At 39.4% G+C, this 14,392-nt stretch overlaps 1 protein-coding gene across 5 annotated transcripts in view; it reads left to right on the plus strand.

Annotated features, from left to right (window-relative positions):
* Nucleotides 1–14,392, plus strand: part of SPAG9 (sperm associated antigen 9) — a 62,531-nt gene that overhangs the window by 6,003 nt on the left and 42,136 nt on the right. For all 5 annotated transcript variants that reach the window (XM_026797827.2, XM_074555136.1, XM_005494762.4 and 2 more), the window contains exons 2-3: nucleotides 556–676; nucleotides 11,483–11,553. In XM_026797827.2, the coding sequence (XP_026653628.1) occupies nucleotides 556–676; nucleotides 11,483–11,553 (192 nt within the window). The remainder of the gene's footprint in view (nucleotides 1–555; nucleotides 677–11,482; nucleotides 11,554–14,392) is intronic.

Here is a 14,392-nt window from a genome sequence, read left to right on the forward strand (position 1 = left end):
CAGCACAGAGTTTTCTGTGGAGTTGACAGATTGTAGATGGTTATTAAGGATCTGATGAAGACTATGAGAATTTATAGCAGAATTGGGTGGGAATGGAAAAGATATCAAATCAGGTTGGTTGGTACTACTGCTAGTGTGTCCCTGTTGCAGTGTGTACCTTTGTGGCTTATGGGTGAAAATAACTTCACTGATGTTTCTTAGTCAGACTAAGGATACCCAGACTCCCTGTGTTCACATGCACTGTTGGCAGTTGTTGTACATTAAGTTAGACAATAATGAAGTAATTCATATTTTTGTTAATCCCAAGCAGGTTCTCTGGAGTAGCTGGCACTTAGTTGCAAGTTATTACACAGTATAACCTAGGCTGGGTGCTTGACTGATGGACCTGGACTGAAATAGTTCTTTGTGTTTAAATGTGGCCTATGGATCTATTCAGTTGTTTTGGAAACCACATTGCACCTTCCTGGCTGTGAAGGGTTGCTGTGTTTCTTCCTACCTGCTGCAAAACCTGTAATTAGTTGTTTGGTCTAACTTAACTATTTTTTTGTTGTTTAGAAATTCATTGAATTTGAAGATTCTCAAGAACAAGAGAAAAAGGACTTACAGACCAGAGTGGAAGCATTAGAGTCACAAACTCGACAACTTGAACTAAAAGCAAAAAACTATGCTGATCAAAGTAAGTAAAACATGGTGCTCTCCTTTTAAGTGTATTAGTGCATTTTAATTTTTGTTCTGTAAAGTGATAATGCACATGCCTTCTGATTCCTGTACTTAGATAACTGGATTTAACTCTTGTGCAAGTCTGTTTTCTTTAGAATTAAGGCAAACAAGTCAGATACAAGCTTGTGACTTGTAATTGATTCTTCTGGTGTCCTGCTTGTATTTCTTACCTTTTAGACAGTGCTTTCTTCACATTTAGCAACTTTTTCAGAAGATGCTTTGATTACTTCCTTGTTAGTGATAACAAAATAAGATATTTTCTTCCTATTAAACAGTTGTCTGTGCTAAAATAAAGGTAATCTTCAGGTTTAGAAGCACAGCTGGGAGGAGAAGAGCATTGTTGGTGATTCTCATTAACTTCTATATAATTTTTGCTAAATGATTTATTTCTAGGAGACATTTAGTTTTTATAGAAAAACAGTTTAGGGAGAACACTTCCCTTTTTAGAGATGTAATAGGAAGAAAACTTCTGGAAACTTTGGAAAAAGATGATAGTGATCAGTTGTCTTGAAACACTTAAGTTGAATATTTTGTAGTTTAGACATTCTGCTGGGCTGCTTCTTATCCAGCCACACAGTCATTGAATGAAACTTCATCATCAGTTTTTCTGCTTTTATACTTCAAGCTTCTAAGCCATCTTCTGTTGATGTGAGACTGGTGTGTTCATCAGTTAATATCTAGCTTTTATTGCTGGACTCTGCAGGAATGTAAAGTGAGAATTGTGATGAGGCTGAGAGATGGCCAGTTTTTAAAAGCAGTGTCAGTCTTCAAAAGTAGCCCCTTTTCACTACTCTTTCTTCCTTTATTTCTGCTCAGCTACATTTCCTGCCCCTAACACAGTAAGTTACAGCTCTTTTCAGCTGACGCTCTAAAATTTTCCTGTAAAGTTTAATTTTCAGTGGCATGATTGAGCCTGTAGCAGGGCAGGAGTATTAGTCTGAGTGTCAAGATGAATGTAGGTGGCACCTAGGGCAGAATTTTACTGAAATTTGGACAGCTCAGAATGTTGTTGGCAAATCTTAGAGGCATCACCTGCTTCATTATCCATGTTCAAATATTCCCAGATCCTGTGGAGGCAGGGATGAAGGAGCACTTCAAGCAATCTTTCGTAGCAAAGACCAGTGTGATTATTTCCTAGGATTGTCTCTTTGTAGATGAAGTCAGGCTAAAATGATTAATTGTAGAGACTTGTGCCTGAAACCCTGCGAATCTCGTGGAACGGTGGTGTGTGTGTATCTAAGAGCCTCACAGGAGGGGAAAATAAAACATTGTAGCAGGAGTTAAGTGGAGTTTTGGTGACAAAGATACTGTTTCTAGAAGACCTGTGCTCATAACACACAGCTCAAACAGCTTGTTCATGGGAGACCCCACTCTCTGACAACAAGATTGTGGGTCAAGATTGCGTCCTGTCCTGTAGGCCATGGCTTTATTGTGTTAATACAATCCAAAGGATAAAGTGGTTGCACGAAAAAGAAAAATCAGTTGGATTTCTGACAGTGTATGTGGCAGCATACCTGGAGTTTCTCTAATAGAAATTACATTTACCATGTATTGATAACAACATTTTATGTTGCTCTGTGAGTCTGTTGGTGTGAAATTATCTTTTTGCTTTGATGCCTTCAAGTATATGTATGATTTTAAAGTTTTATTTATTTATTGTGTGTATATGTGTGTGTATATCTATAATGATAATGAAAGTATTTTCCCAAGAAACTCAGCAGTTCCAGTAGAAGCACTGAGAGTTGCTACAACTACTTTTATTGTAAGAAGTAATGTTACTAAAAACAGTTACCATAACTACGTAAAGGTCTAGTGATGAAACAATGATTTTAGACAGTTCCAAAATCTATTTATTAGAGAAAAAAATCTTTGTATTGGAGAAAAACCTTCTGTGATGGCAGAACTGTATATTTGGAGAAACAATAGGGCTGGGTTAAACACTGAGCTTGCTTATGCTTGGCCTTGATAAGCTGTCTGGGACAGCATGAAAGGCTGCTGGGAAGATTTGTCATGCTGCTGATGCAGAGCAAGATCAAAGGGGACATAAGCACATTTGTTGAACACCTAATGAATATTATGCAAGTTAACTGTTTTTTTTTAGTGATCTAAATTTCTAAGGTATGAAAACCATACAAGTACATATTTGTGAAGCAGCTTAACCTTACTGCATTACCTTGTTTTGCTGGCATGTTGTACAATCCAAATGATCGATGTGTCACTTTAATTCAGCTCCAAGTCTTTTAGCTATATTTCTTTTTCTCTTCTACTTCTATAGTACTGCCTGTGCATCTAAGTTAGGCTCTGGTATTGCTAACTGTGTTACCACGTCAACATTCAAAACGGTGGCAGTGTTATCACTGGTAATGGCAGTTGCAAATGTCTGGCACAGAGCAAGTAACCAAATAAAACCTGGGTCTGGAGTGCAGAGTGAGATCACAACATCAGCTGGTGATATGAGTAATAGATTGGAATGGAAAACAGGTAATACATGGTTCTATGTCATACTTTACCTGCAAGACTTTTTGCTTTGTGTAGGCTGCCTGTGCTCTGTTTTTTCTCAAATAAGCAAAGCCTGTGAGAACAAGTTTTGCCCATTAAAAAGTTTTGACTCATTCTCTTTAACACTGGCAGTGCTGAGCATTTAGTGAAGACTTGTCAGCTGGGACAGCTCTTAAGTCACATGGTTGAGTTCTGCTTGATTGTATGTGCTTAAATCTGTGTGCCAGTTAAGAAGTTATGGTTATTATGTCCTGAATTTTAAGTACTTGTTCGTGCAGTCTAAGTGATTGTCATACTAAATCAAAAGGAAAAAAATTTATTTCTTTGCACTTAAATTTACTCTGTGGGATTGCATCGTTCACCGTGTATTCAATCATTTCGGTTAGAATAAAGCTGCCTTCTGAAATTCCTGGAGTGAAATCCAGAGGTTATTTTGTGTCAAGCAGTTGCACCCTTCCTGTGGTTCACTGACTTCTTTTCCCCTCATCAGGAATTGAAACAGTTGCTGCCACGTGAGTGAACTACCTTGAAGTGGTCTGTTCTTTTTTAGGAGGGGGAGATGACAGCTGGAAGCACTGTGAGCCTAGCAGATGATGAAATCCTGAACGGTGGAAGCAGATGCACTGGAGTTACCACTCCTGCATGATGGGTAGCACTCAGTCCTGATACTTGATGAGATGTGGTGGCTGCCTAAGTCAAGTTTGCTGCAAAATAATGGTGCAATATGTGGCAATCTAGGATAAATTCATTAAACTTTAGGACTGCTTGAAGGAGAGCAGAGGCGTAAGGATTTGTGGCTTCTATTTGAGCGCAGGAATGGGCTCAAATCAAGAGCTTGTCTGGAGCTCCTTGTCTTATGATCCAGCTTTTCATCTCATTTTGCACTGCTGCTCTTGGCTTTTACTTTCCCTGGGTTGTTCCTGTCCCTTGTGTGGCCTGGCTCTCAGCAGTACCTGGACAGAGAGGGGCAGTATATAAAGAGGCCTGAATTCTTGGAGTCTGTGCCATGTGGAAGCTCAAGCAAGTTAAATAGCAGAAAGTTTCTGGGGATTTGTTTAGGACTGATGTTGGTACAGGCAGAGATTTTAGAAGTTCTTGCTGTGAGTCTATAGTAAACTTTTACTGAGTGTTGACAAATGTTTATTTTTGGGTTTATGACTTACCCAGAATTCATGTAATTTTTTCCTTCTCAGCAGCAGAGGGCACCTGTGGACATGATAATGCCACATGTTTAGTAGATAACATTATTTTGTTTTGCAGTGGTATCTCTGAGGCCAATGCCAGGTTGTGATATAATTTTAAGTATTTCTTAGAAGAATTTGAAAATACCTGACTTCCACATTACTTCAAGTCTTTGCTGTTGTGAGACGCCTTTGTGCTACTTGTAATTTGTTTGCAGCATTAAAATATTTGAAATGTCAACCCTGGACCTGGAAAACAGAGGGCTGTTAAAAACTTGTAATAGCAATACACAGCTCATTTGTCCAGCAGTGCTCTGTGAATGCACACGATACTGCTGGGATAGTGCTCAGTCTCCAGTTACAGGAAGGGATAAGATCTTCTCAGGCTCATGGGATGTTCCACTGAGTTCTGGCTGGGGATGGGGGATGGGGGGAGGGGAGGGACAGAGCGGGCAGGCCACAGAGGTTTATTTTAGTTTCCTTCCTTGCCTCTTTCTGGGAATGTCAGTTTTCTTTATGTATTACAGGCTATAAGTTAAATAAATTTTTGGGAATAAAAAATGGCTAGTATATTTTGACTTACTACAGGAATGGAACAGCTTTGGCATAAGCTTTCTGCAGGAATCATTCTTGGGGTAACTTATTTATTAGAGAATCTGAAAAACACCATGTCTGCATGATTGAAGTGCTTTCTGTGCTTTCTAATTGAGGTGGTAGGCTATGGGACTTGAAAGATTTGGCTCCTTTTCTGGATCTGCCTAGTGCTAAAGTACAACCAAAATAACAAACTGCATTTGACAAGAAAACAGATATATCTACATACCTGACTTTATCAAACCTGAGCTTTGTGTGCAAGATAGATTACATTTGGAGAAAACTGCATTTGTGAGGGAAACCTAACAAAACAAACAAACCCCAAATGAGTATAATCCCAAGAAACAGCTCTTGAGTTTTGGAGCTGTAAATGTTGTGACACAACTCTTGAGATGATGGTATTTTCCATGTCAGGTGATACTCTGCAGTTATTGCTTGCTGAAAGTTTTATTTGGTATATGAGACAAATGCTTTGGAAGCTGACCTAAAAACATTTGTTTTTCTCAGAAGCTAAACAGAACTATTGCTTTCATTGGCTTCAAGTGAAGATGCAAGACCAGGTTTTGTTGTGAGTGTTCTTCAGATGATATTTGATATCTGATTTCTCCTCTGAGCTCTCAGGACACCAGCATTGCTGTAATGTACACCCAGGCAGACAGTCACCCTTAGATAATCTGAAGGTATCCAATATCTAAGATCTCTGCACATGGGATATCATGCAGCTCATGTGGCTCTGTAGTTAACAGGGAGTCTCTGATGTGAACTTTCAGCTGTGAAGTTTAACGGAAACAGAAACTTCCCAGAAAGTTGTTTTGAGACTTGATTTGTGTATCTGCACAGATGGCGATGTGAATAACTAAAATGGTGTGAAACAGTTCTGTCAGTAAATGCTGCTTCTAGGGATGGCTCTACTGGTGTGTATCTCAAGGAATACAAGAAAGCTTTTCAATAGGTCCTGGAAAGAAGTTAAAAAGTTCAGGTTTGTTCACTGGGGACCTGGATTGTTCCTGCTTCATTTTCACAGGCTGCCAGCAGTAGAACTAATATGATTTCCAGCAAAGGAGGAACGGAATGGCTTGGGTTCTTGTATTTCTTGATTAGCAGGTGTGGAACTGAACTCTTTGCTAGTGTGTTCTCAGTGTGGATGTTCCTCATCTCTGGTGGTATCACTCATTATCTCAGGTTTATTTACCAGGCAGATTCCCCCTGCCCTTTGCTACACTGTGCCACAGGTGTCAGTCACTGCACCTGAAAAATCCTTCTGTAAGAAGTGTGAGTACCAGGGTGCGCTGGAAGGGGAGGCTTTCATCCTGACTGTGCATTTCACCGTGCCTTCCCTGGCTTCCCAGCTCTGTTCCCAAAGACCTGCTGTCTGTGTGGTTTTGGGAGCCAGCAGCCCACTAGATGGAGCAGGGGGTACAGCTGGCTCCAGGGCAGGCACTGAGCCAAGCTACAGGACTCAAGGCTAAAATAAAATGGAGTAGGAAATTAGAACAGTGATTGGCCTGCTTTAAGCTTTGCTGTTAATATACCTGAGCAAAAGTGGTGAGAAGAGCTTGAAGTTCACTGGTGTATAATTAACTGCTCATGTGTGTTTTTAAGTTAAGGGAGTATTGTAGTTTATGTGCTGGAGTTTGGTTGTTATAGTGATTTTGTTGCTCAAAATACTGCAGTAACTTAAGAAAATTACTTTAAATGTCTTTTAGAATCTTACATTCCTGAGTTTTTACTGGCTTTTACAACAAATCCAGTCTGCTAAAGCTTCTGTGTCCACACTGACTTGATGTGGATTTTATCAGACAGGGAGTTGCTTCAATAGCCAAATGTATAAATGGAGCATTCCATTGTTTGCAAAGCAGTCAATCAAAAGTTTTCTCAGTAAAACACCTCTTTTGCAGTGACTGGGCAAGAGGTTGGATTTTGGGCTTGATTTTGTGTAGAAGTTTCTGATAGGTATTTTTGATTGTTTGAGTTTCAGCCTATGTGAGGAATGTCCTGGCATATGGTTGTCTTTATATTAAATGTTGTAGCAGAATGTTTAAAGAGTTTTGGGTTTTTTTTAAGTTTTGTTTTGAGTTTTTGATAACAAATTGCAGGGATTTTGTGTGCCTGAGACATAGTGCAAACTTGAACAGTCCAGAAGTGTCAGGGATAAGACCATTGCTGCTGCATGTGTTGATACTTGCTATCAACAGAGCATTCTTGACAGCTAAATGATCTTCATAATTTCAAGTGCTCTACTTACTAAACTGAGATCTAGAACTGTATTTCACAGTGTAAGAGCTACTTGAACATGTTGGTCTTGTCAAGGGGTTGAATTTTTCACTTGTTTTACAAATTAGATTTCTGTGCTGGTTTGATTTTCAGGCCTTACCACTTCCAGGTTAAACACTTGTTTGATAGCTTAGTCCCCTTTTCAGTCCACGAGTGATGTGTGTGCTCTTTGGCAACTATTTAGGAGGTCATAAGGTCCTTCTGGATCTGTATCTTAACTTTGGTGTGGGACCTGCATTAAAGAATAGAGCCAGATGAAAGCTGTCCAAGGAGAGTCTTCAGACAGTCCTGATGCCAGGAAGGGCTTGTTAATTAGCTGGATCTCTGTCCTGGCTTGTGTAGGAAGAACTTGTAATTCCTCTTGAAGGCATCACACTGGTTGGATTTGCCATTCTAGCAGGTCTGTTTCTCTTTCTCCCCCTCAGGCTTATCAGGAGTTTGAGGCAGAGGACAACATACAGATGAAGGGTGTTCCAAACTTGGTAAAAGCCATCAGACTTGGGAGGTAAGCTCTGACTTTTGAACAGGCAGAGTGGGCAGCTTGGTTGCCTAGTTCCTCATAATGCTGTCAGGAGACAGAAACTCCAGTTTCTCTAGTTTACTATTACATTTAATATCCTATTTTTAGGCTTAATTGGTTTTCTGTGAGAGAACCTTCATCAAGATTGGTATCTCAGGTCATTAAAGGTGTTAGAACATTGGCAGTGCTGGAGAAGCTTGCACTAGACCTTGGGTTTGAGTTTGTGGAGATGTTTCAGGGGGATGCCTTCTCATCAGCCTAAAAGCATTAGAATATTTGCATTTTATGCTCATGATGCTTGAAGACCTTTCTATTTTTTCAACATAAGCTTCTAAGAGTGGGTAGTGCAACTTTTTTGTTGGGTGTTACATTTGCACCTGCATTATGTTAAACAATGTAATCTTGCAATGTAAGGTCTTCCTTGATGTGACAAGGCTTTGTAATGGCTTTGTAAAGACACATTGCACAGAGACAATGGATACTTTTGCTTTTAGGATATATATAATCAAACTAATTTTATCATCCACCCATAAGAATTTGACATCTTAGTGGAAAAAAGTCTGAGACTGAAATATCAGAGGAGCTTTTTGTATTGTTACTTAAGTCTGATAGGAACTATCAGACTTGGCAGGCTCAGCATGTGGCAGGCAGTGCCAGCACCCAACTCCATTCCTCTTGAGGTGTTATCAGGGCCAGACTTCCACTCCTTTGTATGTTGGTGTATTAAAATGGAACTGGCAACAATTCAGTTTAAAACGTGTTTCTGGATGCCAGTGAAAGGCATTTTGCCCTCCTATTTAGTTTCCTCTTACTGCTGATGGGACTTAAGTTTCTCAAAGTTTTTGGGGTGAGAATCTGGTAGTCTTCCTCAAAATTCTTCTGACTCTGTGATCAAGTTGGTGGTGATTTCTGATCCTTGGGGAATATCTGATCTCTTGCACAATGTTTAATTGGAAAAATATAGTGTATTCTGTTGGTTTGTTCTGCAAGATCATATCTTGATGGGAGGCATATTTTGGGTAGAATAGATTTCTGGTGCTTTATCTCATCCTGCAGGTATTGGAAAAACCAGTTCTCAGGACTGTTGTGGTGTCTGTTGAGGGTATGTAACTTCGTGTACATCCTCTTCTGGCTGAAACTTCTATCTCTAGCACTGTTGCACAGCTGGAAATGACTTCCAGAAGAAAGTGCTTAATGTCAAGTTATATCATCTTCTGGGCCATTAATAGTTTTAACCTTTGTACTTAATGAAAACAGTGGTCAGATCTCATGGAGACATCCCCCTTGACTGTGCAGCGTCACTAGCCACGTGCATTTGTCTTCCATTACTTGATTCAAGGAACTATTTATTATAACTGAGCCATTAAAGTTTAAAAACATTTAAAGCTTTTCTTTCTTCACAGATGGAAAAAGTGGTGTGCTTCTTTATGGAACCTCAACCTCTGTGAAAGTGTGTGTTGTATCCATAACAGTGGGAAATGCTTTTCTGGATTTCCTGAAGGCTGGCTTTGGACAGCTGCAAAGAAGGGTGTTGGTAACACCTGATGTAGTGTTAATCTTCATTAAATGTATTGTTGAATACTTTCCCAGATTCACTTGTAGAATTCATCCCTGGAGTTGGCTATGCTGTGTAGACATGAACTCGCTAAACAGTGTTGGGTGCATCCCCCTGGTGTGTGTGGGAGTTCCGGGCGAGGCTGAATTGAGCCGTGACTTCACCACCCAGCACAAAGCAGCAGGGGAGGATCCTTGGACACTGTTTGTTGGAGAGGGAGCTGGTTTCAGCAAATACAAGGTCCAGCAGTCATACAGTTAGCACTTTTTGATCTCCTGTTTTCCCAAAGAGGGTTTAGCACAGTGGAAAGGTTTACAAGGGAGATCCTCTGGGATCTGTGATACACAGCCTGGGCACAGTGTGCTCACATGAGACCTGCTGAGTATTTCTGATGGGCAGCTGTTTAGCATCTCGTAACTCATGACTTGGATGTAAATCAGGCAAAGATAGTGTATAAAATATGGTCTGTCACATCATAGCTGTGTTAATTATAAGTTCTGACTCTTGCTTCTGTAATGTCTTCCCAAAGGCTTCCATAAAACTGCACTTCAAATGTACAAGGAGACTTAAAACACCTTGTGCATCAAAACAATAAACGGAACTCTTCTGTTTAGTAGTGTTCTGCATTACATAAATATGTATTTTTTGATGCATGCATTGTGCTGTAAAATAAATTTTTCTCTATGTTGTGTTATAGAGACTTGTGCCTTCCCTGCTGCTATTTGATCCAAAGAGCTTTTATTCTGTTTGATAACAGGGCAGAAATGGAAGCATTAGATCTGGCAATGGTATAAATAATATTTGATGTAATATTTTGGCCATATATTTATAGGTGGACTGCAAAAGGTTGTAGCAAGGAGCGTAATGTTCTTATAAGAGCAAGAGTAGATTAGTAGTGCAGAATGTTTATACAGATTTGAGTGAGTAGACAGTTATGTATTTTGGTTCACTCATTTGACTTGAACAAAGAGTTTTTTTCTTTAAAACATACTTACGATTGAATACTGTGCCAAAATACAGATAGATAGATTGAAAAGAAATGATATATGGAGAATTAATTTTCAGGAGACCCAGCTGGCAACACGAAAGTATGCAAAGAGCAGAGAAGGTCTGGACATTTGTCTTCAGATAATGTGTGTCTGGCAGTGACTCTCTGGAAACATGGAACTATTAGTTTGAACTTTCCCAGGGATATTTAAACATAGCTAGTAGAATAAGCTCAGTTACACAATTTGATACATGTGCTTATGTCACATGAATATTGTGTTCAAAAATACCTGAATAGATATAATTCACATCTAAGCAGCAAAAATGTTTTGTGTTTGAATGACACAATAAGTTGTGTGTAGAAGGTTCTGAATTCTGTTACTTTTTCTGCAAATGAATTGCATTGGGAGATCACAGTTTGTTTCTGCTCAGTTTCATCTGGGCTGTAACGCAGCGCAGATGAACTGAGCTGCTCAGTTGGTTTCATCTCCCTCTAATAAGAACTTACATTTTAAAGTTCTCCTAAATCTGCTAGATCTATTTTTAATTTCCTGGAATACCTGCAGAAGTATTCAAATGTTTTCTCTCTTTAAATCTATTGCCTTAATGCTCAGTGAAGTGTGAGTGAGTGCCAGCAGAAACCTTAATTTCTGTACCACATAGGGCTTGAACGTATTTTAACAGATACCTTGCCTATGTTTGTCCTGGTTAAACACCTCTGGAAATGGTGTGGATGTGTTTTAGGGAACTGATGTAGGACCTTAGTTGGAGCGCATGGCTTCATCTTGGATTGAGTGACATGGCCTCTGCCTCTTCCTGCAGTTTCCATGTGAAGCAATCTGGGTTGGGGTGAGCAGTAAGCTGGCCTGGAACAGAAAAATCCCCTGTCACTGGCCTAGCAATCAGCAGGGGGAAATAGGACTTGGGCTCCTTAGGGGAATGCAAATTGCAGTATTGTGCTGCTGTTGATGTACTTAGAAAGCTCAGTGATAAGAGCTTAAAAACATAACCACTGACATACTTTTTATCCTACTCTGTGCTATTCACTTCTAGGAATACTCTAATCTACTTGCTTAGTCCCAGGCAAGTCAGTCTCACTTACTAGAACTCTGAGGTTAATTTTAATTCTTTTATGTTTATTTTTATTTCCAGTTAGCAGACTTGAGGAGCGGGAGGCAGAACTCAAGAAGGAATACAATGCACTTCATTCAAGACATACAGAGGTAGGTTGTTAAATCAAGATGATTTTGGGGTATCTGTAAAAATATATCTGTGGAAAACCTTGTGTTGTGAGCAATTGGGAAAATTATTGAATATTTTGGTTTGTACACTAAGTTGTAACCAGGCTTCATTTGGTGATGTAGTTTTTCTCATTCACATCTCAGTGACTATTTCTCAATGTTTGATTACACATCTGTCATTTTTATAGCTTTGTCAGGTATGGAGAAGTTTTAAAAAGGAATTTGTTCTTCCATATTTCAGAGGCAATTTTTCAAAACACACTAATAGGCTTCAAAGAGATAGAAATGAAATTACATTTTTGTACTCTTTCTGTCAATTTTCTGTGTTGGTTTTATTTGTACCATTGAAGGAAAAAATCCTTTCAAAACCTAGCCTGCTGGGATTTGTGATTTATAAAATTCCATGCCATACTTTGTTGATACCTATTGAAAATGGGATTTGCTGATGAATATAGAAAAAGTTAGAATTTGTTAATTTAAATAAATAAGAGTCACACTGTTTAAGTTGAGTGCAAAGCACAAAACCAGGACTTGCAATGCTTCAGTTTTCATTAGCAGGTTGTCTTTGCCATGCAGGGATGTTTTACTGCCTAAGTCATATACATATTTTAGTGAGGAGGTCACTAGGTCCTTTCAATTACTGTGATTAATCTAGAGTGTCACTTGGGCACAATTCTCCTTACTTTCCTTGCTTTGCCTTTGGAAGGTCAGAGAGCTGGTTTTAGATCATTGCTATCAAAGAGATCAGTGCCATACTGACTGCTCCCAGTCCAAAAGACCCTTGTGGGGAAAGGGGAAGCAGATACAGATGTCAGATTTGGTTATCTTGAATGCTTTCAGCAACGTGAGGTGTTTTATATTGACAGCAGCTGAAAAGTGACTTGGTACCATGACTAGTCTGTAGTGCTTGTGTGACAAGACTTCTGAAGCTCTTAAAAATAATGTGTTTACTAAAATGATAGCATTTTAAAAATCACATTTGTTACTAGGTAGCTGCTTTAGAATGCTTTAGACTATCTAGAAAACCAGATAGTTTTCAGCATTTGTTGAAAACTGGAAATCTAAATAGAAGTGACAAATCTTAATGCTGCCCTGAGGTTTGGCCTCCTTTTGGTCTGGAAGTACTTCAGAGTATTGGATGCTTGCAGAGTTCCAGTTATTGTAATTCGAACCTGTGGGTTCTGTCACAATAGAACTGACAGGTTTTCATTGAATCCTGTTTCACAGAATTAAAGATTAAATGTATTGGGCACCATTCAATGCACAACTCTATGAAATGCTAATGTCATGTTCCGAATATCATGTCATGATATGTCTGAATGTCATGTTCTGCATAAGTTTTGCTCCAAAATGGACAACAGCCTCTGCTGGTTTGATTCCAATTTATTAAATTCTTTTACATCTTAGATTTGCTTTCTTTGGTGTAGGGAGAGATGTTTCTTTGGGTTTTACTGTTACTGGGCTGACTATCCGTTCTTCATAAAGAAATATTTTGTAATGCACCATGGTATATCAGTACCTCTGTTCTCCTAAAATTAGATCTGTTTTCTGTACTCCTTGCTTTCAATATGATTGCTTCCTTGATTTTTTGTTTTCCAGACCAGAGTGAATCTTGCAAAGATGCACCTCTTTAAAGGATTGAGCATGTCAATATTTTAATGTTGTATCCTGGTGCATGTCTGAGACTCAGGGGCAGAAATCCCTGGGAACTGGAAAGGACTGGCTGATAATAATGCTCTACTCCCCATTCCCTTTGTGATTTCCTGCTTCCCTTTCTACCAACAAATTCTAAAACTTTATATCTGTATAGTAACTTTCTTCTTTTAATGCAAGGTGTTTTGGCAGATATCCAATCTCCTTTCAGCATTTAAGTTTATCAGTTTTATTGGATCAAATATTTCTATCAAATACTTGATTCTTAAACTTTTTTCTTTCATGTTTTACTAGGAAGGGAGACTTCTTTCCTTCTGAGTCCACTTCACTGTTTCTTTACAAGCAATCCATCTTTGGTACTTACAATGGCAATTGTTTTTCTTTCAGTTGACTAAATAATGGACAGAACATTTAGATTTTTTTTTTTAAATTTTAGCTCTAAGATGCTTATTTGACAGATGTCATGTTAAAGATGCGATGTAACTACATTTTGTGCAGTCTTAATTTCTGACGATTTTTCTCTCTTCCATCTTCATTATTTGTTTCCTTCTACCTCCCAGCCACCCTTATTCGTTACTTCACTGATGAATATTTCAAAGTTGGATGACTCTCTTCCAACTACTGACCTGAATGAGTATCCATGTCCTTCAAAATATCCACCTTTCAGCCATCCCTGTCTGTGGCTGCCTTTGCTGGAGTTCACTGCCCAGCAAAGGTGGTGGCTCAGCACCCCAGGGAATGTCACCCATTTCAAATCCTAATGGACCAAGACCTACTGAAGCTGAGTCACCTTGGTGAGTTCTACCAGGGATGTGAAGCAGAGAGCTGAATCAATTCCTCTCTACAGTGTATGTGTTGTGGTAAGAGCTGGGAGTTCTCCTTGGAGCTCAACCTGCCAGAGACAGGGTCTGCATTGCAGTTCCAGCACCAGCCTGCCCAGCAGTGAAGTGTCTGCAGCTGCAGAGATACCCTGGATGGGGAGAGCTGTGGAGACAGGCTTTACCCTCCATCATCCTTCTATTAAATCAGTGTCTGTCTTGCTGCTCTCTGGAGAGGGCAGTGGGCTGGCTGGTGTGAATGCAGGATATCCCATTAAGCCTCCTTCCTGCTAACTGGCTTGATACAGGGTATAAGAACCTGAGCAGTTGAGATGGCAGATTGGAAGGTG

This window comes from Zonotrichia albicollis, chromosome 19 (assembly GCF_047830755.1).
Source record: "Zonotrichia albicollis isolate bZonAlb1 chromosome 19, bZonAlb1.hap1, whole genome shotgun sequence".
NCBI classification, from domain to species: Eukaryota; Metazoa; Chordata; class Aves; order Passeriformes; family Passerellidae; genus Zonotrichia; species Zonotrichia albicollis.